The sequence below is a fragment of the Hippocampus bargibanti genome, linkage group LG16, assembly GCF_051943395.1.
Source record: "Hippocampus bargibanti isolate YZ-2025 linkage group LG16, ASM5194339v1, whole genome shotgun sequence".
NCBI classification, from domain to species: Eukaryota; Metazoa; Chordata; class Actinopteri; order Syngnathiformes; family Syngnathidae; genus Hippocampus; species Hippocampus bargibanti.
The window spans coordinates 17,166,657-17,193,043 of record NC_142749.1 but is presented as its reverse complement, the minus strand read 5'-3'; the positions used below and the strand labels follow the sequence as shown (position 1 = coordinate 17,193,043).

General features: G+C 39.3%; 2 protein-coding genes across 5 annotated transcripts; both read right to left on the bottom strand.

Moving 5' to 3' along the window:
- Positions 1-276: 276 nt before the first annotated feature.
- Positions 277-13,535, bottom strand: uimc1 (ubiquitin interaction motif containing 1). 4 transcript variants are annotated; one of them, XM_089016587.1, is made up of 20 exons: positions 13,496-13,535; positions 12,837-12,939; positions 12,677-12,764; positions 12,467-12,588; positions 11,908-12,064; positions 10,953-11,098; positions 9,746-10,288; positions 8,654-8,775; positions 7,494-7,593; positions 7,318-7,422; positions 6,273-6,316; positions 5,978-6,168; positions 5,845-5,885; positions 5,683-5,758; positions 4,037-4,306; positions 3,875-3,947; positions 2,826-2,928; positions 2,624-2,675; positions 2,103-2,136; positions 277-819 (listed from the first exon to the last, which is right to left on the bottom strand). In XM_089016587.1, exons 2-20 carry the CDS (start codon positions 12,936-12,938, stop codon positions 645-647), a joined length of 2,544 nt encoding a protein of 847 aa, XP_088872713.1. In that variant the 5' UTR covers position 12,939; positions 13,496-13,535; the 3' UTR covers positions 277-644. The 4 variants fall into 4 exon arrangements, 3 of the variants coding, with proteins under 3 accessions (XP_088872713.1, XP_088872714.1, XP_088872712.1); XM_089016588.1 differs by having other exon boundaries at positions 13,506-13,534; XM_089016586.1 differs by lacking the exon at positions 13,496-13,535 and having other exon boundaries at positions 12,837-12,956.
- Positions 13,536-14,325: 790 nt separating this feature from the next.
- On the bottom strand, positions 14,326-25,804 carry st6gal1 (ST6 beta-galactosamide alpha-2,6-sialyltranferase 1). Its single transcript, XM_089016589.1, has 9 exons — positions 25,611-25,804; positions 24,312-24,395; positions 20,633-20,839; positions 19,923-20,270; positions 18,697-18,961; positions 17,518-17,615; positions 17,244-17,345; positions 16,990-17,164; positions 14,326-16,502 (listed from the first exon to the last, which is right to left on the bottom strand). The coding sequence occupies exons 2-9, from the start codon at positions 24,321-24,323 to the stop codon at positions 16,243-16,245; spliced, it is 1,467 nt and encodes a 488-aa protein (XP_088872715.1). The 5' UTR covers positions 24,324-24,395; positions 25,611-25,804; the 3' UTR covers positions 14,326-16,242.
- Between the last annotated feature and the right edge of the window lie 583 nt (positions 25,805-26,387).

Here is a 26,387-nt window from a genome sequence, read left to right as displayed (position 1 = left end):
TTTTTTATATACAGTAAAGTCTCGTTATATCGATATTCAAGGGAGTCCGAAAAAATATCGATATAACCGGGACTATCGATATATCCGATATCGATATAACGAGACTTTACTGTATATATAAACAGAATTGTGTCGCTCTGAAAAACTAACAATGAATTTGAATTGATCAAACCATAAAACGTTTAAATCCATCCAGCAAAAGGACAAAAAAAACTTCCATTGTCATTCTCCTTTATCATAAACCCATCTGTTGAAATAAAAATCACATATATTGAATGTGTTTGACAATCTTTTATTTAAAATAGAAGAAACATTTTTTTTCAAAGTAAAAAAGAAAAAGGCTCACATGTAATACATTGACCATTATTCATTATTGCATTAGAATTAAAATGCCAATTCAAATGTGCACTTAAGTCAATTCCAAAGCAGCCAAAAGAAAAAAAAAAAAGGGTGCGGGGGGGTTGATTCAGTGCAGGAAATCTGAGGGGGGAATTTGAATACCACAATGAGGCCTTCCTTCTACATTCAAGCGTGTCGCATCAATTCTTGGTCGGAGACTTGGAGTCTCAAGGCCGCCGGGTTGAAATTGGTCCGTTTGGACTTCGTCAAGGCTTATTGCCCCCCCCTCCAATATCCTTTCTTCTTCACCTTCGTTTGTGGCTTGGTTTCTTCAGTCGCTGCTGACGCCGGAAGTCGACGAGACAGTCGGTGGCCTCCGAAATGGGCGTGAAGGACTTAATGGGCGAGTCGCTAACGGGCGGCACGGAAACGCCCGCTTGCTCGTCGTCTTCGTTGTCGTCCCTCAGATCAATGATGTCGCTGGATGTGGATAAGTCAACATTTAACCCATTTTTTTTTGGGGGGGAGGACGGTATAAAAAAAATAAATATATACTCGTATATTAATATTTAAAATGTGTCAAAATGTATTTAAAAAATATACATTTATCAATTATTATTTCAGTATTTAATTATCTAAGATAAATCAAATCAGCACGACAAAAAGCCATTTTATATTACATTAAGCCGTAAATATAAACAAATAAATAAAGATTGTAAAATTGGTTATTGAATAAAAGTGGACTTATTAAAATTATTCAATCAACTAAAAATAAAAATAAATAAAAAAAATGTGTGTAATTCTATTTTTTCCAAAATATACTTCTCTTAATGTAATCACTTTCAATGCATTATTTCACCAATTATTTTAATAAAAATATATTTTTTACATCCTCGAGATACACACTAAAAAATGCATGTTATATTACATTAAGCCCTAAATATAAAGAAATAAAGATTGTAAAATTGGTTATTGAATAAAACTTATTAAAATTATTCAATCAAATCAAAATAAAAATCAATGAAAAAATGCGTGTAAAGCTAATTTTACTATACTTCAATATTTCTCGATTTAATCAGTTTTAATCAATGATTTAACCAACTATTTTAATAAATATATATATGTATATTTACATCCTCTACATACACACTAAAAAGGCATTTTATATTGCATTAAGTCCTAAAATAAATAAATAAATACATGAATAAATACATGTAAAATTGGCTATTGAATAAAAGTGGGCTGATTAAACTTATTCCAATGAAAATAAAAAATGGATAAAAAATGTCAGTAATAAATCATGCAACCAATTATTTGAATAAAAAAAATATTTTTACATCCTCTACATACGCACTAAAAAAGGCATTTTATATTACATTAAACCCCAAAAATAATAAATAAATAAAAAGTGTAAATTGATTACTGAAAAAAGTAGACTTATTAAAATTATTCAATCAAATAAAAATAAAAATCAAGTATTATGATGAAAAAGTGTCACGAAAAAGCAATTTTATATTAAATGAAGCCTTAAAAACAAATAAACAAATAAATAAATAAAGATTCCAACTTGAACACATCCATCAATTGTAATACCAAAACTGATGTAGCAGCAGGCGCCACTAAAAAAAAATGCGTCTGAAACTACAAAAGCCCATTTAAGCCTTCAAAGGCCATTCCGACCATCATTTGCTAACCGGCGACCAGTCAGGGTCGCGAGAACGAGCACAAGGTCACTCAGAATTGACAAGTGATTGACAACTTACCCTTGTTGAAGTCTGCACCTGGACGGACCGGCTCCTGCGCACGAGGACATGTATAAGTTGACCGGTTCGTCATAATAATAATAATAATAACAATAATAATAATAATACATTTCATTTATAAGCGCTTTTCAAACCTCTCAATGTCACTTTACAGTCAAAGGATGAGTTTTTCTGTTGGTGAGCAGCGGCAGCCACACGCACCAGCGTTCACTCAACCCGGAAGTAACTCAAATAGATAGAAAGTTAGATAGATAGCTAGCTAATAGATAGCTACTGATAGCTATTAGATAGCTATTAGACAGCCAGCTAGATAGCTAATAGATAGCTAGCCAGGCAGCTAGACAGCTAATAGATAGCTATCAGATAGCCATTGGATAGCTAGCCAAATAGCCAGCCAGCTAATAGATAGCTACTAGCTAGATAACTTTAAGGGTGAGTTCATGACCAAAATGTGAGTGTACTTTTGTATCTTTAGTTGTTCTTTTTCGAATTTTGTAGCTTTTACACGAGGTGACGCTAACCTGCATGATGCCTGCTTTCTACATGCTCCAGAGCCTCCAAGAGATTTCGCTTCTGGATGTTAAAAACAAACAAAAAAAACAAACAAAAAACAACAAATCATAAAAAAATGTCAGTATTTGGCTATGCTCATTAAATATTAATTAAAACACTTTTTTTTTTTTGGGGGGGGGAGGGATATTCAGGCATGTCGGTGAGACCTACCCCGGTTGTTTTGGCCTCCTGCCGTTGGATGCAGCGATCGGTGTGCTCGCTGTAGTCGCACCGGGCCACGGCTTTTTGGCAGATGTGACATTTCTCATGGATTCTAAATTTTGTTGTTTTTTTTGGAGGACGGGAAATAAATCCATTAAGTTGTCTGTTTGAATTGATGTCTAAACGACACCCAAAATGAATCCCCAATGTCTATTTTGTCTAAAAATAAATAAGAATGTGAATTAAAAATGAAAACATTAATAAACAAAACAATAAATAATTAAAAACAAAAACCAATACATCAATAAAACAAACGCAAAGAAATAAATGGATAGCGAGCAATCTAGCAAGCAATCTAACTAGCTACCTAGCAATCTAGCTATCAATCTAGCTTTCTATTAAGCTATCTAGCTATCTATTAAGCTATCTGCAATCTAGCTAGCAGTCTAGCTATCTAACTAGATAGCTTAATAGATAGCTAGATTGATAGCTACATAGCTTAATAGATAGCTAGATTGATAGCTACATAGCTTGATAGCTAGATTACTAGATAGCTAGATTGCTAGCTAGCTAGCTTACTAGCTAGATACTGCTAGCTAGATTGCTTGCTAGCTAGATAGCTAAGTAGATCGCTAGATAAGATAGCTAGATATAGATAAAACATCTAGCGATCTATTTAGCTATCCATACCTAGCTATCTAGCTAGACAGATAGCTAAATAGATCGCTAGATAGAATGGGGCAGCATTTGCTTTTTGTCCATTTTAGCGTTTTGTTAGTTTTAGCTGTTGTTAAAGCGCTATATCGAGCTATCTAGCTAGATAGATCGCTAGATAGCTAGATATAGATAAAATATCTAGCTAACTACCTCGCGATCTATTTAGCTATGTATATCTAGCTGTCTAGCTATGTAGCTAATGCTATGAAAAATGTGCGAGAATGCTAGCTAGATAGATAGCCAGCTAAATACATAGCTAGTTAGCTAGATATAGATAAAATAGTCGTTTAAAAAGAAATGTGATGTTAGCCCACCGAAACGGGAACAGTCGGCTAACATACTTGTCAGAGGAGGCGGCGTCGCCCTCTTCCTCCGCCGCGCCTCGTTTTCTCTTCCTTTTTAGCTTCAAGGATGCTAAAGCGTTTCAATTCAGAGCGGGGAAGAAGTAGAAACACTGACATCAAGTGGTCAAAGAGGACAAACGGGGGTATTTTTCCTCCAACCTTGCGAATGTTCATCAGCGAGCCTGAGGTCGTCCAAGGTCGAGGTCTCCACTTCTCCGTTGCAGTAGGCGGCGTGAATCTCGATTTTGCCGGCGGGGAAAGTTCCCTGGCAGATGGGACACTCCACGGCAGCTTCGAAGATGACGTGGTCCGGTTCGGGAAAACACGGCGTTTCCAGTTCGCTCTCTTCTTCCTGGTTCGTCGGGGAGAGATTTCTCCCCACATCGGTGATGGCGAGGTGATTTATTTGAGCGTCGCCGTTAGCCAAAACTGCAATTGAGTGAAAGACAACATTTTCAGCGTGTATGGATAGAAAAATTGGGAGTTCGAATTCTGCATGCTTGCCTTGAAATGGTTTATTGTCGCTTGTAAATCGGGTTGAGTACCAAACGAAACAAAGTCTGTTAGCTTAATGCTCACAAACAATCCGCCATGGGTTGGGAAGGCTAAAGAAATTAGCATTGAGCACTGCGGTTTTGTAATCATTAAAGCAAATGGCACAGGAACAAAAACAGTGTAGCAACTCATGCAAACCGCAATTTTTTAAAAAGAAATACCCTTTGTTTACTTGCAAGAAAAAAACATGTCCGGAAAATTTTCCCATGTGCATCGTCGTGTGCCGATAAAGTGCTGGTCAGACCTCTGGTGATGTTTTTTTTTCCCTTTCACGAGGGGGCAGCATTTGCCTTTTGTCCATGTGAGAGCGTTGTTGCAGCTTCAGCGGTTGTTAAAGCGCTATATCAATCAATAAGCTTGTACAGCCGCCCCCATTTTTAGCTCAGATAACTCCAGAACCATATAACTTAGGAATTAACTATTTTTTTCTCATGAAAGAAGAGTAAGGCTTCAGCTGTTGTTAAAGCACTATATAAATCAATGTTTTGTATTGTATTTTGTGCAGCCACCCTCATTTCAAGCTTATATAACTCCAGACCCATATAATTTAGGAATTAACTATTTTTTTCTGATGAAAGACGAGCGTCTAAGGCTTCAGCTGTTGTTAAAGCACTATATAAATCAACATGTTTTCTATTGTATTTTGTCCAGCCACCCCCATTTCAAGCTCATATAACTCCAGACCCATATAATTTAGGAATTAACCTGTTTACTGGTGAGTAAGATGACAAACCTTTGCAAAAATTGAAAACAAATAGGCTGTTCTTAAAAGTTAAATACAATTTACTGGATTATATACAGTATATATGTGTATATATATATATATATATATATGTATGTATGTTACTTCCGGGTTGAGTGAACGCTGGCGCATGTGGCTGCCGCTGCTAACCCACAGAAAAAAATATCCTGTGACTGTAAAGTGTCCTTGGGAGTTTTGAAAGGCGCTTATAAATGAAATGTATTATTATTATCGAAGCGCTACATAAATCAATGTATTGCTTTGTATTTTGTACAGCCGCCCCCATTTCAAGCGCAGATAACTGCAGACCCATATAACTTAGGAATTAACTCTTTTTCTGATGAAAGAAGAGAGTCTAAGGTTTCTCACACTGCATTGAATGTTTCGGTAGTCTTAAAACTCAATATTCTGTGGGTTCAGGAATTGGAGAGACAATGACAAAAACCCTGGCATTGAAGTACACCTTTTTTGCACATCGTCTGGCAGTGAATGAGTTAATGTGCCTCACCCTCCATCATCTTCTCCTCTTCCACCACTTGATCGTCATCTCCCGCCGCAGGTTCAGGAAACTCTGGACTGTTGAGCTACAGAGGGAGGACGCCGAATTCAAGATGGTGAGGTCACGTAGGTCAAATGAAAATGAAGTCGCAGTACCAAAACTGTCAATCACCTTGGATCGATCTACATGATGGTCCTCACTCATTTGGGTCTCTGCGGGCGAATACAAGTTACGAGTTAATGCGGAGAGAAGCAAAATATACTTGTGACGGATTTACTTGAATGTAAATTCGTCCTTGGAGTACCGGGACATATGACATAGACGTCAATTTCTGCTTGAGAATCCTCTGAACATGCAGTCTCTTCCGTTAGCTCATCTTCTCCCTTCTGATCGTCCTCTATCTTCTTGTCCTCCTCGTCCTCCTCCTCCATGTCTAACGGATGGTGGTCCCACTCTTGACTGCGAAGCTTGATGGGTTTGCGTCTAAGGCAACGCCTACAGCAAAGAAATAGGAAATGACTCAAACGCGAAGCCAAGGTTGGACGATTTCCTGTGGATTTAAAAGTTGGAAGAAGCTGCCATTTTTTGTTTTTTTTTACCTGTGTGGAAATTTTGAGTGGGGCGAGTCAGATAATGGAGATTTCTGAAACATAAAGCAAAGAGAAAAAAATGGCAATCAGGTTTGATCACTTTGCAACTTTTGTCAGTGATATAAAGCGATATAAAAAAAAACAATTTTAAAAAGGGCCGCCAAATGTGTCTGAAACAAAATCAAAATTCAAACAGTTTTAGGAGATAATGGTTGAGGAAATTAATGTTTAAAATCCTTGTTACAAAGATGCCACAAAATTGACCTTTAAAACATATAAACAAATTAAATTATTAATTAATACAAAAGTAAATAAATAGCACCTGAACAGCCATTAAAGGTTTTATGATGGATGTCGTTTGACCTTGGAATGAATTAATAAATTGCCCATTATTTCCTATGGGAAATTTCATTTTGGAATGAGAACATCGCTTCTTTACAAAAAATGGTCATCAGCTTCGATCACAATGCAACTTTAGTCAGCGACATAAAAAAAGTGCCGCAAAATGTGCCTAAAACAGTCAAAATTGAAACCGTTTTAGGAGATGATGGTTGAGAAAATTAACGTTTAAAATCCTTGTCTCAAAGATGCTACAAAATTGTGCTTTAAAACAAATAAACAAACAAATTAAATAGTTAATTAATACATTGATGAATAATTGATACATAGATTAATAAATAGCATATGAACAGCTATTATATTTGTCCATGGGATGGATTAATAAACTGCCCATTATTTCCTATGGGAAATTTAGTTTTGGAATGAGAACATCGCATCTTTACAAAAGTCTGCAATAAGGTTTGATCACTTTACAACTTTAGTCAGCGACATAGGTAAATAAATAGCACTTTAACAGCTTTTAAAGGTTTTATGATGGCTGTTTGTGTTTGGGATGGATTAATACATCAACCATTATTTCCTATGGGAAATTCCGTTTTGGAATGAGAACATCGTGTCTTTAAATGGGTTTGTGTTTGACTTTGGAGGCTCCACTTCAATGTGTCTGTTGTTTGTGATCATCAATGCTGAGGGGTGGGGGGTAATCTTCGGGCACCTCCAACTGTGGCAGGATGGCGTCCCCCCACTCGGCTTTCCTCAACAGGCACCTCTGAGCCTCCTTCAGACTCTTCTCGTACAACTCCATCTGGGCCACGATCACCTAAAAAAAATACACATGACAACGTTGGTTAGGGCTTCTTCGGTCGCCGCGATTCGGCAGGGGTGACCTACCTGCGTGTACGCGTCGGCATCCAGACCGCGTGGGCAGAAGGGGACCCCCCAGTAGTAGTGAACCGAAGATGGGGTGGGGACAAAGTGCTGGTTGTTGATGCTGGAAACACATATATGATTGCTTAAACGGGAGATTTTGCCACATACATTCGAAATATGGTCATTTTGTCGCCTTTGTTTCCTTATATTTCATTTATAAGCGCCTTTCAAAACTCTCAAGGTCAATTTACAGTCACAAGACACGTTTTTCTGCGGGGGAGCAGCGGCAGCCACATGCGTTAGCGTTCACTCAACCTGGAATAACTCAAATAGATAGAAAGTTAGCTAGCTGGCTAATAGATAACTAATAGATAGCTAACCAGCTAGATAGCTGATAGCATATAGATAGCTACTTAGATAACCAACTAGTTAGCAAGGTAGCCATCTAATCACCACATTTAATCAACAAACATTCAACAAATTCCTTGTGTGTAAATTTTAAAGCTCGCTACACACAAACCGCATTGAAATTTGTGTGTGTTCCAAAGGAATCCAAGATGGTGCTCGAGTAGGCCATCGTAAGCAAGTGCTCTCACGAGCCTTGATTTTTGTGTTGTTTTTGCCCCCGATAAGAAGAATGAAGCATCAAAGCAGAGTGTCAATGCAGATATGGAACTGCTGCGGCTTGGAATTGAAGCGGATTTACTGTACGTGGGATAGGTGATGTAAGACAGTCTTTTCGTTAATGGATGTTATAGCTTCAGGTTTGCTTTTGACATTTAGCTTGTAGCAGATGTGCACATTCCACCGTGATTTCTCTGATCCACCGGTGAAAAGGACACTGATTATTTCCTCTTTCATCTCGAACTGCTTTATACAACAAAACTGGTGGAGAAAGTGCTTAAAATTGAATGACTGTGTCTTGTCATATTATTTTGTTATTGTTTTTTGTTGTTGTTTTGACTTCAAGATGGCGGCGCGAGATTGGCTGCCTTTACAGCAGCTCCTGTATTTTACTGTTTTTCTACTTCCTTTTCTCTTCCTCTAATCCCTTTATTCCGCTGTGAAATGGAAATTTCTCCACTGCGAGACTAATAAAGGGTAATTCAATCAAACGTGTTTTTTTTTTTTTTTGCATGTGAAGATGCCAGAATTCGGCGTAACATATGTGTGGTTTGTACCTGCAGCTGGAGCTGTTGGTCTCCATAGCCGCTTCGGTCGCCTGTTTAAAATTGGCTGTGTGTTCTTGGGCCTGTTCAAAGTGCTTCTCGTCTGGGTAAATCGGACTGGGTGACCTCACCAGCTGCAAATACGATGAATGGGAGAATTCGTGACAGCTCATCATCAAAAGGTCATCAAAATATGAGACCTAAAATGGCTGTTTCAAAAACAAAATGGCTGACTTCAAGTTCAATTTAAAGGACAACCAACACCATTATTTTGTTTCCTAACTGACATCAGAAAAACGTTTTATAGCATCTAAAATACCCAAAACATGCAGACTGATATTTTTAGTCAAATGAAAAACACCAATAAAAATGACTTAGTGTCCCAAAACTGCCATAAAATGAGCTCGGAACTGGGGAGATTCAGAAAGTCCCGCCCCCTTGTTCGTGACATCACGCCAGGATAGTCCTTCACAAACTGCCTTGCTCCAGAATCAAAACAATGGCTTCAGAGAGTTCAGATTTGGAGAAGATGCCTTCTTGTTACTCATCCAGTATGATTCAAATAGTTCTGAAGAGGAAAGCATAAATGTTTGCAATCGATTAAAGAAGTCCTTCCGGATCAATTTGAGCCGTCAGGACTCCAACATAGCGTCCCAGAAAATGCACAAGATGGCGTCCAAGCTCCGTTGGAAATGGGCTGATTCGTCTGCTGGGAATTTGTGTCAACTAGTATCAAATAGTAGTCTTGGTGCAACACACAATTCACCATCGCATGTGTTTTCCTTCTAATTTCGCCATCAACACGGATCAATACTAAGTTTTCAGACCAAACAAAGTACCCAAAATGCATCGTGTGTCGCTTTCTCGGTCAGGGGCGTTCCTGACGTGACGTCACGTACGGACTCGTCACCAACTCAAAAACAAAACTTCCTGAATATTCAGCACGAGTCTTAAAACGTAAAATATAGCTATATGCGGCGGGAATCTTTGTAAAATGCGCTCAGTAGAAGTCATTTGAAGGGATTTTACAAATTATGGACGCAACTTGTCCAGAGGTGTCGGTTGTCCTTTAAGACTATGGGTGCGTAATGTTGCGCAACAGACCGTGTGATCAGCGTCGTTGTCCGACCAGCGAAGCGTCGCGTCGCTCGTCAGCTCCGTTTCAGATGAGTCGTCGTTGTGCTTCCCATCCATCCCTGATAAGACGAGACGATTTAAGTTTTTCGAGGAAGCAACTTTCTTGGGTGGCGTCTGGCTCCTTGGGAAAACCGGGCTCATGGGCGGGCGGGAAGAAGACCTCGGAGACAAGGTGAAACTCTCCTGAGAAGAGAAGATGACGTCCGAATTTGCTCCATCTGCGCTGCTTGCTTTGCCGTCGCATAGAGATTCATCTCCGAACGCCGGGCTTTTCAGATACTTGGCGAATTCGTCTCCCGTGTCCGATTCGGAGAAGACGGGACTTTTGCTGCATGCGGGCGAAGAAGGCGCGCACTCGAGATGCGAGCTAAGCGCGTCGCCGGGGGTCTTGTAGCTCTCTGGCGTGTCTTGGCTCAACGGGGGGGAGGTCACCATGGTGTTGCGACTGCTCCCGGGGAAGTCGAGGTATTTAGGGGGCGACCGGTTGTCCTTGTGTGTGGAAATGCAGCTCTGGTAAGAAAAAAAAATTTGTGATGTACCATACAGTGATACCTCGGTTTACGAACCCCTTGGCTTATGAACTTTTTGGTTTATGAATGTAAAATTTCTGTAAATTTTACCTTGGCATACAAACTATTTTTCAGGATACACACGGAGCGGCCACAATGAGTGATGTCGTTCGCAAACGAGCCCGTTCTCCTAACAAGAAAATGGCAGCCGGATTGTTTTGGCCCTATATTCCCCGCCCCCAGTCGTTGGTTAAAGTCACATGATTAGTCAAGAACGCAAAGGTAAATAAAACGACTTTATTATACAGTAGTTTATTTCTTTATTTATAATACCAAAGCACATTTATTATACATAAAATAAGGTATATTTTGTGTAGTTTTACATAGAAATTTATGTTTATATGTGTTTATTTATATATGAAAATTATGATTTATGGGGACCTGGGAACGGATTATTCTCATTTTAATGGTTTCCTATGGGAAATAATTTTTGGGATACACACTTTTCGCCTTACACACTCTGTCTGGGAACCAATTAAGTTCGTAAGCCAAGGTATCACCGTATGACAAATTCCATGCGTCTTCTCCTTTGTTGTGATGACAAAAGCAGCTAAAACGCCGGATGCGATTGGGCGAACAGATTTTGGAATAGAATGCAATGTCACCTGCGGCAAGTCCAAAAAATCAAGCGGCGACTCGGAGCGACCGGCCTGAGAGCAGGTGGCGCTTGGGCTTTGCGACCAGTCCGCCTCATCATTTTCTTTCCTTCTCCACGTTTGGTTTGGATGAGCTTCACCGCACCCGCCCACTTCTACAATTACAACAAAAAACATGTAAAAACCATGTCTTAATATTATAATAATAAAACATAAAAATAAAAATACATTTAATTTATAAACGCCTTTCAAAACTCTCAAACTCCCTTTACAGTAGCCGGATGAATTTTTCAGTGGGCGAGCAGCGGCAGCCACGCGCGCCTAGCGTTCACTCAACCCGGAATAACTGAAATAGATAGAAAGCTAGTTAGCTAGTGAATAGATAGCTAATAGCTAGCTAGCGAATCGATAGCTAATAGCTAGCTACGGTGGCTAGATAGCTAATAGCTAGCTATTTAGCTGGTTATCTAGCTATAATATTCTTCATCCATGTTATATTCGAGCACAATGCAAGCAGAGATGCTGTGTTAACTCATTCACTGCCAGACAATGTGCAAAAATTTGTCCACTCCAGTGCCAGGGTTTTTGTCATTGTCACTTGAAATCCAGGACCCACAGAATATTGATTTTTAGTACTACATAAACATTCAATGCAGCGTAAGAAACCTTGGATTCTCTTCTTTGATCAGAAAAAATAGTTAATTCCTAAATGATATGGGTCTGGAGTTATATGAGCTTGAAATGAGGGCGGATGTCCAAAATACAATGCTATATATACCAGCGCTTTAACAACAGCTGAAGCTGGAACAAAGCGTTAACATGGAAAAAAGTGAAATGCTACCTCCTTGTGACAAAGAAAAAAACATTGCCTGAGGCCATGGCCAGCGCTTTATCGGCAACCAAGCATGGAAAAAAAAAAGAACAAATTCGGGAATGGAGCTCTATGTCATATTTCCAAAATCACCTTGGCTCATGGTTGCGCAGAAGTCCTCCGATGCCGTCAGGCTGTTGCGTAAATCCGCCAAGCCGTTCGGGTACGGGAGACAGCGTTGAGAGCAGGTAGCGTCGGCTTCATTCAGCAGACTCTGACTCTGAGAGAGCTCTCGTCTGTGGGTGGACATCTAGGAGGTTAAAAAATAAATACAAAATGATGTACTATTACGTTTTTTTTTCAGAAATCTATCCTCTATAAATCACATTAAGTAATAATTAATTAAAGGACAAACGACACCATTGTTAGTTTCCTAACTGACATCGGAAAAACATTTTATAGCATCTAGAATACCCAAAACACGCAGGTTGATATTTTTACTCATGTGCAAAGTTAGTCAGTTGAAGTCAGTTAGGAAACAAAAAAATGCTGTCGGTTCTCCTTTAAAAAATAATCGAATCTATTAGTATGTCACTGAGTGGCGAATGTTTGCCAACGTAGCAAATTTCGTCGCTCTTGATTACGTCTCAAAAAAAAAAGGCTTATTTATAGCACAAAGTACTTCCAGTAGCTTTTCTTTTACTCCACTCACACTCTCTTTAATGGCTTTCATCAGAGCAGCGTCCTCCTGCTGCGCCTCGACGTTGGCTTCCTGCGCGCTCAGACGCAGGGCCAAAGCCATCATCTCCTCATTGATCATCTCTGAGGAAGAAACTTGAGACGGAAAGAGGAGTGATTTTGTTTCACGGCTCCTTTAATTTCACACCAATGAAAGCAGTAGAGTTGATTCGACGTTCCCTACCTTTGCACCTGGCTTTGCATTTCCTCTCTCGCCACCGCTTTTCTCTCGCCGTTAAGGACGGCAGCAAAAGTGACGTGGAGCACTCATCCTGATAGATCAAATAAACACAAGACGATGAAAGTCCTAATCAGCTGATGTGGAATTATTTTCAACTCGTTACCAGTTGCTCGTCATCTGTGTCAGCATCATCCTCCTGTGAGTCTTGGTCAAATGACTGGCTTTGAGGGGGACCTTCCCTGTTGCTTTGCTTCTTCTTCGGCATCCTGGTTAGCAGTAACATTATTTTTAACACATACAAAACACAACTTCCGGTGGTCATATATTTGACCAGGTCACGGTCTTAATAAACCATTTTTCAACTGGATTTCTATGTTTTTGTTTTAACCGTTGTTTCTGTCGTTAATGTACAGCTCTGTAAAAAAATATCAAAGAAACAACTACAAATGTATCAAGTTGCTAAGCAATATATGAGTCCTCTGTGCGAAAATGGAACGTGAAATGACAAAGTACTCACTTCTCGATGTTTCTAATTAAAAAATTACGGCAGCATTCACATCACAGTCGTGGTCAATGTTTTCCTTGTTATGCAACATACATTTTTCGAACCAGAAAATCACTTAAAAGGCATTCAACTGAATTTGACGTGACAAAACAGAACGACGCGAGTACGCGGGACACGAACCACACGTTTTGAATGGACAAACCAGACACATTTAAGGCTTTTAAATGATTAATTTGAGACGATGTGTAGTGTGGGTCGTTTTATTTTACAAAGGAATAAACACAGCAGGTGAGAAATTTTAGTTTAAAGGAACTCACGTCGTCTCACCTCACTTTCGCGGCGCCATGTTTGTTTCGGTCTGCGTAGTGACGTGGTATCTACGCAAGGCGCGTCATCAAGGACCCATTCAAGACGGTAAAGAAAAAAAGAATTGATATTCAAGGTTTGTAATTTTTTTCTCCAAACGATAAATTAGTCACCTTGTGTCGTGTTCCGTGTTCAATCTGGTGAGTTAAATCACAGTCAGTCAATCAGTTTAAATTCGGAGCTTTATCAGCTCCTGTGTTTTGCTTTTCTACTTTCATTTCTTTCATAACTTTACTGCTGTGAAATGTAAATTTCTCCACTGCGAGACTAATCCAATCCAATCCAATCAAAAAGATGGAGTTTTCGTTGGCGGTCACGTGACGTTTACGTCATACAGAATGTACGTGCTGACGTCTTCGTTAGAATAAGGGGGAAAAAAAGAATCGATACCTCGACTAGTTTGTTTTGATTTGATGACTGTTCTATGACGATCTTTCCAAAGATTGTCTTGAGGGAAAATTTGAATAACGTTTTATTATTTAACCGTGTCTTGTTTGAATTCTTGGCAAATATATCCATCATTTTTACAAACACGAAGACAAACCGCTTTGATAATGGCAAAAGAAACAAAGTATTTGAAAACCGTGTCCTACACGAAAAAGGGCACGAAGAACCGACCATTTTGTTTTTTCATCTATTTCCAACTTTGTCCCCAAAAGGCTGATTTACACTTGTTATTTCTTTAAAAAATCTTTGCCCAAATATTGACTTGATTAACAAGTATCAAATTTTAATTCCAATCTTTAATTAAGGTGGAATAATAACAGACGGTGAAACAAGGTCCGGCACCACAGTCTACTTTATTATTCAGGCAGTGACGTCAATTCATGATGTTTATTACAGTAAAGGACAGAACAGAAGACATGCATGGATTCGAACATCTTTAAAAACACCCAGACGAACATCAGGGCAGCAGAAATGAAGCATGCAATGTGTGAGAGATCAGTGGTGATCTCAGAAAAGCACAGACATCAACAATTAAGTCCAGAAACAACATCGTCAACTCGGGAGTGTCCTGCTCCAAGCTAACTTGAAACGCAAAACCCCTCCAAGCCAACAGGGGGCGGCAAAGGACGACAGTTCGATATGTGACATGTTAAAAACCAGACCAAAACAAAATATTCTCGTGATTCGTGAATGTGACATCACGTCGAATTTAATGAAACTGCACAATTATTTTATTTAATGTTACATTATTCTAACATTAGTCACTTTTTGTCATTTTAAATGCAGGTTAATATCACAATCTTCATCTACATCAGCATTTTTAATTTTAATAATTTTTGTGGGGGATATCTGCAGTGATGTATAAAAATAGACGTGGGGACAACAGGCCAGGACAAGCGAATGTGTGTGCGTGGGGGTGGGGGGGCAGTGATTTTTTTAAAAAAGCAGATAACAAATCACCTAACATGAACAAAAATGACATCATCTAACTTCAGTTTTAGGAGACTTCGAGCAAGTGACTTCTTGCACATTTTCGACAGCTTGTGATCATGATTTCATTAAAAAAAACAAAGTTCTTACTGAGCTCATCATGATTGTCCTAAAAATAATAATAATAATAAAAAAAAATCACCTTGAAGCAAAATGGCGCTGAAAAACCTTGGATTGGTAATTTCCTTCAGTTGCGATGGCGGTTTTCACGTCTGGCCTCACAGTTTGAGAAGTTCTGGGTTTGACTCCCACTGTGCTTTGCGTGGGGCTCAGTATTAAAAACAATAAAAAACACATGCAAAAAATAATAATAATCAAGAGCTTCTACCACCACCAATTTAACTATGCATGATTGTTTAAAAAAGCCATTTCAGATGCAATTAATGCCCATTTCAAAATAAAACATGTTTTTTAAATACATTCACCCCCTCACAAAAAAAACATTCCATCCACCATGTGATTCAGGATACATCATGGTGGATATAATAATAATAAAAATAAAATAAAATACAGTGAGACCTCAATTTACAAACACCTAAACTTACAAACTTTTTGTCTTACAAACGTCAAATTTATGAAAATTAAACCTTATAATAAGCACTATTTTCATAATACACACCCACCACGGCTGGCGGAGTGATCTTCGGCGGAAGCACACGACCGAACAGCACCTGAAGTTACCAACAATCCTTATGGAAGGTGACTCTCCTTCCATAAGCCATCAACGACCATCAAAAAGGTAAATAAAACTTTATTTTACAGCACGGTTTATTTCTTTAATTACAGTCCTCATGTAATGCGCCTCTCTTTCCAAACAGCATTTCCCTTTGACCTTCGACCTCCAACGCCATTCCATCAAGCCATAAATGACCATCACAATAAAGTGACCTTATGGTACAATGCAGTGTATTTCTTTCATTACAATACAATAGCACATTTATTATACATAGAATAAGGTATGTTGTGTGTAGTTTTAAGGCTTATTTAGTTGAAAAGTATATTTTATGGAAACCCGGGAACGGATTATTCCCATTTTAATGGTTTCCTATGGGAAATCTTTTTTTGAGATACACACTTTTCGCCTTACACACTCTGTCTGGGAACCAATTAAGTTCGTAAGTTGAGGTCTCACTGTCATAATAATAATAATAATAATAATAATAATAAAAAAAATAATAATAATACATTTCATTTTTAAGCGCCTTTCAAAACTCTCAAGGACACTTTTACACATGACTGGACTCCATCTTTGCACGGCGACTTAACCTGCGCGTGTGGCGTTGCATTTGATGTTGCTGTACCCGGGCAGCGTGACGCGCCCGCGGTTGAAGATGTCGTCGTCGGACCCTTGGTTCATCCGCTTGACTAGATTCTTCTCGTAGAGCAACGGGTGGTAAGCGCCCAGCGTGCAGGCGTCGTCGTGGAATTGCTGATAGTAGTGACACAGCGGCGTTTTGCGGCGGGATGGCAGGAACTCGTAGACGTGCACCACCTCGCACAGCGTCATCATCAGGACCGTACCTGAACGGAAAAAAAATTGGGAAAAGACGGGCGCGATGATGTCATATTCGCTTGGCTTTAACATTGAATGGTTGGATTGACATGACCCTGAATCAGATCACCTATAATAATAAGAATAATAGTAATAATACTACTACTACTACTACTACTACTAATAATAATAATAATAATAATAATAATAATAATAAAGTTAGCGCTTTGTTCCAGATTCAGCTGTTGTTAAAGCGCTACATAAATCAATACAGTATTATATTTGTACTGCCGCCCCCATTTCAAGCTCAGATAACTCCAGACCTATATAACTTAGGAATTAACCATTTTTTCTGATGAAAGAAGACAGTCTAAAGTTTCTAACGCTCTTTTGAATGTTTATGTAGTACTAAAATCAATATTCTGTGGGTCCTGCAATTGAAGTGACGATGACAAAAACCCTGGCACAGGAGTGGACACATCACCCGTGCCCCCGAATCAAATCAAATCAAATTACCCAGCATGCCGGAGGAGGGCGGGTTCTTCTGGATGGGCTCCGGCATGTTGTCCTGAATTTGCTGCCACACTTGCCAGAAGAAACGCGGGTGAAGGATGAAAAATGGCTGCTGGGGGTGCAGCCGCCTGTAGCGCTGGTACTGGCTAAAGATGGGGTAGTCGGTGCGGTTCAGCCACTACAAAACGGACCCTTGTTAGCAAAGCGCGGCGTGTTTAATGTTTCGTATTTCACGTACGGGGGGGGACGCTACACACCTGCGTGAGGTTGGAGGAATAGGGGGCGGGGTCCCAGGCTACCAATACACCCGAGCTGTACAGCGAGCTGGATAGAAAATGGTGGTCGTCGGAAGCCATCACCTGTCGAGACGCCAAGGTTATGAGTTAAAAGCGCATTTTTTAAAAGCGCTACCAGCAAAATTTTAGTTCGCTGACGAAGCCTCTTGGATGAGAACGTCCGACTCCTTCAAAGAAGTACAGATGATGGCTGAAACCTTTTCATCGATTAAAAGGGCAAAGTCTGCGGCCTTACTTGCGAGTTGATGAGGCGGATGGTGGTTTTGGAACCGACGTCCTTCTCGTAGCCGCCTGTGGGGGCGCTGTTGAAGCGCAGAACGGCATCGTGGGAGTCTTGTCGTTGAAGGTGAAGGTGAACAAGAATGGGGGGACAGAGAAAAAAATGTTATGAACGGGAAATTGCGCTAAATAAATAATAATAATAATCATCATCATCATCATCATCATCATCATCATCATCATAATACATTTCATTTCTAAGCATCTTTCAAAACTCTCAAGGTCACTTTACAATCACAGGATAAATTTTTCTGTGGGTGAGCAGCGGCAGCCACACGGGCCAGTGTTCACTCAACCCGGAAGTAACTCAAATGGATAGAAAGCTAGCTAGCTAAGAGATAGCAAATAGATAGCTACCTAGATAGCTAGCCAACGGATAGATAGATAGCCAGCCAGCCAGCCAGCCAGATATCTAATATATAGCTAATAGATAGCTAGCTAGAAAGCTAGCCTGGACAAATTTGTAACAAAAAATAGCATTGTATTGTATTGTATTTTTTAATCAAGGCGTTTAATCTTTTCTCCTTATGAAAATAAATAAATGAATAAATAAATAAATAAATAAAAATAAATAAATAAATAAGAATGTTCAGATTTTTTGGGGGACAAAAACGCGATGAAAAAAATCGAACAGGATAAAACTAAAATAGAGAAAATGGAAATTAAAAGGGAATAATAGGGAAAAAAAATGCAGTACAAAAAAATACATATTAAAAAAATATGGGAAATTAAAAAAGGAAAATAAAGCCAAAGTGAAAGTGTGAAGTAAATAAAATAAATAAATTAATTATAATAATGACAACATAAAAAATATAATAATTATAATAATTTATTAAAAATATAATGTATTAAAAAGAAAAAAAAACAGTAATAGCAATAATAATAATAATAATAATAATAATAATAATAATAATAATAATAATAATAATAATAATTTATTTAAAATGATTTCTAAGCGCCTTTCAAAACTCTCAAGGTCATGGCATAAGAACCTATTAAAAATAAAAGAGAAACAAAGGAGAAAAGGAAGAAAGAAGGAAAAAGACAAACAAACAAACCGCCCCCCGAATCGCCCGCCACAAATACCAAATAAAAATGACACATTTGAGGTGCTAACATGGCGCCTTAGTCCCACCTATCTCTTTCCCGAGGCCGGAATTCCGGAGCGATCCGGCGGACGACACCACGGCGCAGCTCTTGAAGGGCCCCACGTGGGAAGCCAGCGGCTTAGGGGGCAGCTGCGAGGCCCACGGCAACGAAGAGAAAGGCGGCAGGTCGGCCGTCAGCGTGGAAAGCGCCACCTTCTGGTGCAGCTGACACAAAAGATCCGGTCCGCTCAGCTTCCTCCTGGGGGGCGAGTCCGGACCATCGGGGAGCTTCACCTCGTACTTGTTCATCGCCTACGGGGGTGGGGAGGAAACAAACGCGATTATAATATGATAATAATAATAATAATAATAATAATAATTTCATTTCTAAGCGCCTTTCAAAACTTTCAAGGTCACAGGATCAGTTTTTCTGTGGGTAAGCAGCGGCAGCCACACGCCCCAGCGTTCACTCAGCCGGGTTGTAACTCAAAATGATAGAAAGCTAGCTAGCTACCTAATGGAATTCTAGATAGCTAGCTAATAGGTAGCGAGCTAACTAGATAGCTAATATGTTTCCTGATTCAAATACCTAGCTAGCTATATTGCTAATAGCTCGCTCTCTAGCTAGCTAGATAGCTAATAGATAGAAATCTAGCTAGATGGCTAATAGATAGAAAGCTAGCTAGCTAGCTAATATATTTAACTCATTCACTGCCATTCACTAATTTATTCCCATATTGAAAATATGACAGAGCGCCATACCCGAATTTGTTCGGGTTTTGTTTTTTTTCATTCTTGGATGCCGATGAAGCGCTGGCCAGACCTCTGGCAATGTTTTTCCCTTCCGCGAGGGGGCAGCATTTGCCTTTTGTCCATGTCAGCGCTTTTTTTTTCCCAACTTCAGCTATTGTTAAATCGCTATGTAAATCAATATGTATTTTATTTTGTACATATGCCCCCATTTCAAGCTCACATAACTCCAGACCCATATAACTTAGGAATTAACTCTTTCTTTTCTGATGAAAAAAGAGAGTCTAAGGTTTCTAACGTTGTATTGAATGTTTATGTTGTCCTAAAACTCAATATTCTATGGGTCCTTGAATTCGAGTGACAATGACAATAACCCTGGCACAGGAGTGGACATATTTTTGCACATGTCTGACAGTCAATGAGTTTAAAAAAAAACTTGAAACAGTCCAACTATTGCAAAATAAAATAAAATATTCATCTATCGTTAGCATCCCGATTGTCCCGTTTTTGTCGTGGTCCTCACCTGGTAGTTGTTGAACACCTTCTTCAGTCTCCTCCCCAACATGCTACTGGACATGTGCTCATTCCACACTTTTCCCAGAAGGCTGTTGGGTCCTAAGATCTCCTCTTTGTCGCTCATTTGACCCCGGCGTCGGCCCCCGAAGACCGTGTCCAGCGCCCTGGCCAGAGGTCGCGGAAAGACTCTGGCAAAGAAACCTCGCCCCTCCTTGGACTTTGGCTTGGCGGGTTGGTGATCGCGGGTGCGGTTGGGCGAGGACAGCACGGGGATGGGGAGGCGGGGGTCACCGGGGATGACGCCGGGCAGCTTCTGGGGGTCCACGTAGGCGAGCTTGGAGCCCCCTCGAAGCACCTGATGAGGAGTTCGCATGCCGCTATTAAATTCACAAACCATTGTTTGGTCTGCCATTTTGTTTCATGTCAATAGCTATCTATTCGCTAGCTAATAGCTGTCTGTTCGCTGGCGAGTGGCTATTTATTGGCTGGCTAATGGCTATCTATTCGCTGGTGAGTGGCTATCTATTCGCTAGCTAATGGCTATCTATTCGCTAGCTAGCTAGACTGTAAAGTGACCTTGAGAGTTTTGAAGGGCGCTTAGAAATGACGTATTATTATTATAATTATTATTATTACAAACCAGCAGCTATATTATTATATTTTTTGCTAACTATCGAGCTAGACCAGAGGCTAATCGGCTAAAACGATAACGCCTACCTTGACGACAGTGCGCATGCGAGGTTGGGCTCGGGTGCGCGCCCGCACGCCGAAGATGGCGTCGGTGACAGTGACGCTGTTTTCAGCGCAGAGGGCGTACAGCAGCGTCATGGCGATGCCGAAGAAGGCCATGCACAGGGCGCCGCGGCGGGCGCGCCGACGCAGGCGCCACAGCAGGCTCACGCGGTCCATCGCTGCCCCGGGTATCTAAAAAAAATACAAATAAAGGTAAATAAACGTCATAAAAATATAGATGGATATATAGATATAGATAAAAATAAACGTAATGAAAATATAGATTGTATTGAATTTAATTAGGATGGATGGGTTTGGTGAATGGATGGATTTGGTGGATGGTAGATGAATAGATGATGGATGGATGAATGATGGATGGATGATGGATGGATGGATGGATGGATGGATGATGGATGGATGGATGGATGAATGGATGGATAATGGACAGATGGATGGATGGATTTGGTGGATGGGTGGATGATGGATGGATGAATGGATGGATGGATGCTATGGATGAATGGATGATGGATGGATGGATGGATTTGGTGGATGGATGGATGGATAGATAGATGGATAGATGATGGGTGATGGATGTACGGAAGGATGGATGAGGGATGGATGAATGGATGATGGATGGGGGGATGAATGGGTTGGATGGATGGAGGGATGAATGGATGATGGATAGATAAATTTGGTGGATGGATGGTTGGATGATGGAAGGATGGATGATGATGGATGGAATATGGATGGATGGATAATGGATGGATGATGATGGATGGATGAATGGATGGATGGGTTTGGTGGATGGATGGATGATGAAAGGATGGACGATGGATGATGCATGGTTGAAAGGGTGGATGGTGGATGGATGAATGGTGTATCTACCCCGGTCAAGGTTGACGCGTTGGATGAATTAATGGATGATGGATGGATGAATGGATTAATGGATACATGGAAGGATATTTCACAACAAAGACGTGCATTCTCAAATTCCAAATGTCTTACGAAACCACTGAACGAAGAAGAAAAGAGTCCGTGAGAATAGTTTGGCCCCTCCCCTCGAGGCGGGGGCGGGGTCAGTTAAAGGCAAAAGAGAAAAGATGAGCAACTGTAGAAAACAAGGCGTGCACGCCCTCAATACAACTGGCAGGAAAATCAAAGCAACGAGGGAAATCGGAGATGGAGGATGGCCTTCCATCACTTGACCTGCTTTGCCATTGACGCACTTTGTCAATGGCGATCGTGATTGACGGTTAGCTTGGATCTTGCCGAAAAAAAAAAAAAAATAAAATCATTTCACTTAACGACCGAGGGAGGAGATTTTCACCTACTTCACAACTGACCTCGGGAGAATTAATGAGAGAGAAAAAAAGCAAAGAAGCCTTTTAAGCTCCATTTCGCTGGAGTTGAAGTGTCCTATTTATCTTTTCCGGTGTGGAGGTCATTTATAACGCTGTGGATTAATGAAGTACCTGCTGGTCCCCCCACAGACGCTAATCCGCAGTCATCACCTATTTAAAATTGCATTTTCTGTGAAGCTTTTTATCATATTATGATAGTATTTTATTTATTATAGTAGCTATGCTTGTCTGTGACTGTGGCTGCCGCTGCTCACCCGCAGAAATGTTATCCTGTGACTGTAAAGTGTCCTTGAGAGTTTTGAAAGGCACTTAGAAATTAAATGAATTATTCTTATTCTTATTCTTATTCTTATTCTTATTCTTATTCTTATTCTTATTCTTATTCTTATTCTTATTCTTAAAAGCCAACAAAAGCAAACGTCCTTGGATCAGTTCTTGCAAAAAAAATATGATTATTATCATGATTATGATGATGATGATGATGATGATGATGATGATGATGATGATGATTATTATTATTATTATTATTATTATTATTATTATTATTATTATTATTATCGAAGCGGGAAGAAGGATTGTTAAAAGCCAACAAAAGTAAACGTCCTTGGATCAGTTCTTGCAAAAACCACTTCTGAGAATATGCAATTAAAAATTAAATGATCATTTTTATTCTTATTTTTTTCAACGTTATGCACAACTGTGATTTATTGTGCATTAATGTAATTCTAACATTTGTTTGTTACATATTTGGATGATGGGTATTTATGCTTTAGAAAGCATTTAGGACTGCATTTTGGTCGGGTTTGGAACGGATTAGGGCACTTACATGGAAAACACGTCTTGACTTACAACTTTTCGATTTTCCTTCCAGAACATGACCCAAATGTGTTTTCCCCCCCGTGTTTATCACACATTTTGCCTGAAGCTCATTCGCTGGGAAATTCCCCCCCCCCCCCCCTATATCCCCTTCCTACTTCCCTACCCGGTTTCCGAATAAAACAAAAACATGTCTGTCTATGTGGTTGCGTAATCCACATGATCATCTACTTCTAACGGTTGGGAAATCGCCCGAGGATGTAGTGACAGATGGCGGTGTCACTCAGTATCTGCGTATAAAGATATCATCCTGAATCCCTGCGTTCTCTTTCTGGAGCTCGTATGACCTAATTGTAATAAAAGCGGCAAATCTGGTGAACGCTTATCTCAGAGTGGCCACAAAATAAATATCGTAAAGAGAGAGCGATAAATGCCATTCAGAAGGAGTGGAGAGATTCATGGTGGAACAATGGGCAATTGTTTTTTAGGAGGTTGTACTTTAACTAAGAGGAGCACTGCGGGAAGCTGCGAAAAGAAATTCCCGTGACGATTGAGGTAGACTGTCATTGATTACCTCCCCACTAAAAATAAAAAATATATATACAATTACAAATAAAAATTTACCAAAAAAATCACAAAAATCAAACATAACAAAACAACAAAATAAATAAATACATGAATAAAAAAGAAAACAGAAAAAAGAAATATGAAAAATGAAAAAGAAAAATTAAAAAAATAAAAAAAATAAAAAAAATAAAAATGACAAATATCAAATAACAAATAACATAATAATAAAAAGAAAAGGAAAAAGAAAAATGAAAACTGAAAAAGAAAAATGAAAAATAACAATAATAATAATTTAAACAAAAAATTAAAATTCAAATAAAGATTAAAATAAAAAATAAAAAAATAAATTTAAAATAAATTACAAAATTTGGTTAGTTATAATGAACAATAACAATAAATAAATATCTGTGAAAAAAATCATCTACGTCTGATTTTTTTTTGGTTGGAATGTGAAATAAAATGTTTAACATGAATAATGTAAATAAAATGTAAAAACATTTCATTTTTTTAAGAGCCACCACAAAAAAATGACTCATGAAATTTTAGGTTCACAATAATCGCTAACCATCGGTGGAAAAAGCAGGACTACAGTGAATTTTGCAAATCTTTTTTTTCTTTTGCAAAACTGATTTTGAAATACCCCCCCCCCTTTTTTTTTTTACTTCTTTTTTTTTAATCAAACCTCAATGGTAAGTCACCATCCATTGGCGGAATTGACAGTTACACTCGAAATAAATGGCAGACGGAATTCAGGAAATAGGCAACATATCAATATTCCAAAATGGGAGTTTACCGATCGCTTCATAAAAAAAAAATATATATATAATAATAATAATATATACAGTATATATGCTTGTAAATAGCCGTGAAAACTCTTACATCTGTTCGCATAAAATAAACACACATTGTATGACTTGTACCTTGTAGCCCATCGTAGGCTGCTGCTGCTTCTGCTGTTGTTGCTTAGAAACACTTTGTTCTCCTTCGATTTCCTCTCATCCCTCCTGCCAAAAGAAAGATGTCTTCACACCGCCTATCCTTGGTTAACGCAACACCACACATGTGAATTCTGCCCCACGGTTGATCTCGAAACAAGTCCTCCGAGTAGACATGTTGGTCGTACATGCTCTATCTTGCGCCCATGTTAGCGAAATATTTCCAAAAAGGGACCGCAGGCAGGACTTACAATGAATATTTGGCATATTTGGCAGTGAATGAGCTCAGCATGCCTGAATTACAAGTTTCAGGAATTTTTCTGAAACTTTTATAGGACAACCGAAACCATTTTTTTGTTTTATAGCATCTAAAATACCCAAAGCACGCAAGCTAATATTTTTAGCTAAATGAAAAACACCAATAAAAATGAGTTAGAGTCCCAAAACTAATTCAAAATGACCCCGGAAATGGCGAGTTTCACAAGGTCCCGCCCCCTTGTTCGTGACGTCACGCCAGGACGTCACGAAATGAAACATACCACTTTAAGTTTTCCTTCTAATTTCGCCATTAACATGGATCAACACGAAGTTTTCAGACCAAACGTAGTACCCAAAATGCACTGTGTGTCGCTTTCTCGGTCAGGGGCGTTCCTGACGTGACGTCACGTACGGACTCGTCACCAACTCAAAAACAAGACTTCCTGAATATTCAGCGCGAGTCTTAAAACGTAAAATATAGCTATACGCCATGGAATATTTGTAAAATAAGCTTAGTAGAAGTAATTTGAAGTGATTTTACAAATTATGGACACAACTTGTCCGGAGGCGTCGGTTGTCCTTTAAGTCAAATAAAACTCTGGTTAGGCATGAATTAAAAACACCCATATATTGATTCCAAATAACCGATTGAATTTACAGCTTCACGTATGTGGACGATTTGATCACAAGATATTGACACATATGATTACAACTTATTCCGCTCGTTTGCATTTGAAGACTTAAAAAAACGAAGTATGTACGAAGACAATTCAACAGAGACCCATAATTATACATTTTGATCAACATAAAATATGCAATGATAGATAGATAGGCAGACAGACAGACAGACAGACAGACAGACAGACAGACAGACAGACAGACAGACAGACAGACAGACAGACAGACAGACAGACAGATAGATAGATAGATAGATAGATAGATAGATAGATAGATAGATAGATAGATAGATAGATAGATAGATAGATAGATAGATAGATAGATAGATAGATAGATAGGAAGGCTGACCTGTTTGAGGTAGTGCTGCTCCTCGGCGCCTCGGTCCTTCAGCATCGGCCAGCACCTGCCGAGTTTCCTCTCCAAATACGCGGATCCCTTATGCACAAGATACTAATCGCCATGGTATCGTCGAAGGAGGTACTGAGGACCAAGTCGTGTTGGGAGAAAGTACAGGTCCTCATCGGCCCGCTGGAAAGGGAGCACAAAGTCTCTAATATAGATTGCACGTACTATTCCGTCTGTTTTCACAATAAGAGGTAGGGACCCGTTTTTGTTTTGCAATTTAAACAATTTTCAGTGGACAAAATGAACATAAATGTTATTGTATTAATCTCTATATTAAAAGACAATTTGTTGATCGTGTCATCGAATCATCAGGGTGTTAATCGTCTAGTCAACAATTTTATTTTGAATATCATGTTATCCTAATCCGGTATTTCTAGCCTGTAGCAATGGCGTCTTGACCATTCTCCGGTCAAGCCAAGACACGCAATAATACTGCAGTGGGAGGAAAAGGAGGGAAAAGACGAACGCGTCCTTCGCCATTGTCAGCGGAGACCATCTTTAAATATGACTATTTGGATGACAACATTTACCAGTTAAAAAACACACCGAATGGCAACGTTTAGCAATCCGGAATGAATCGGTGACGATGAATTAGAACACCTGAGACGGCTAAGAAAATGCACATTTGTTTGCGTTGTGATGTGGGATGGCTTGTGCCTGCTCCTTTTTGAATGGTGCGACATCAAATGCTGCCTTAATTCCTACATGTTTTGTTTTTGG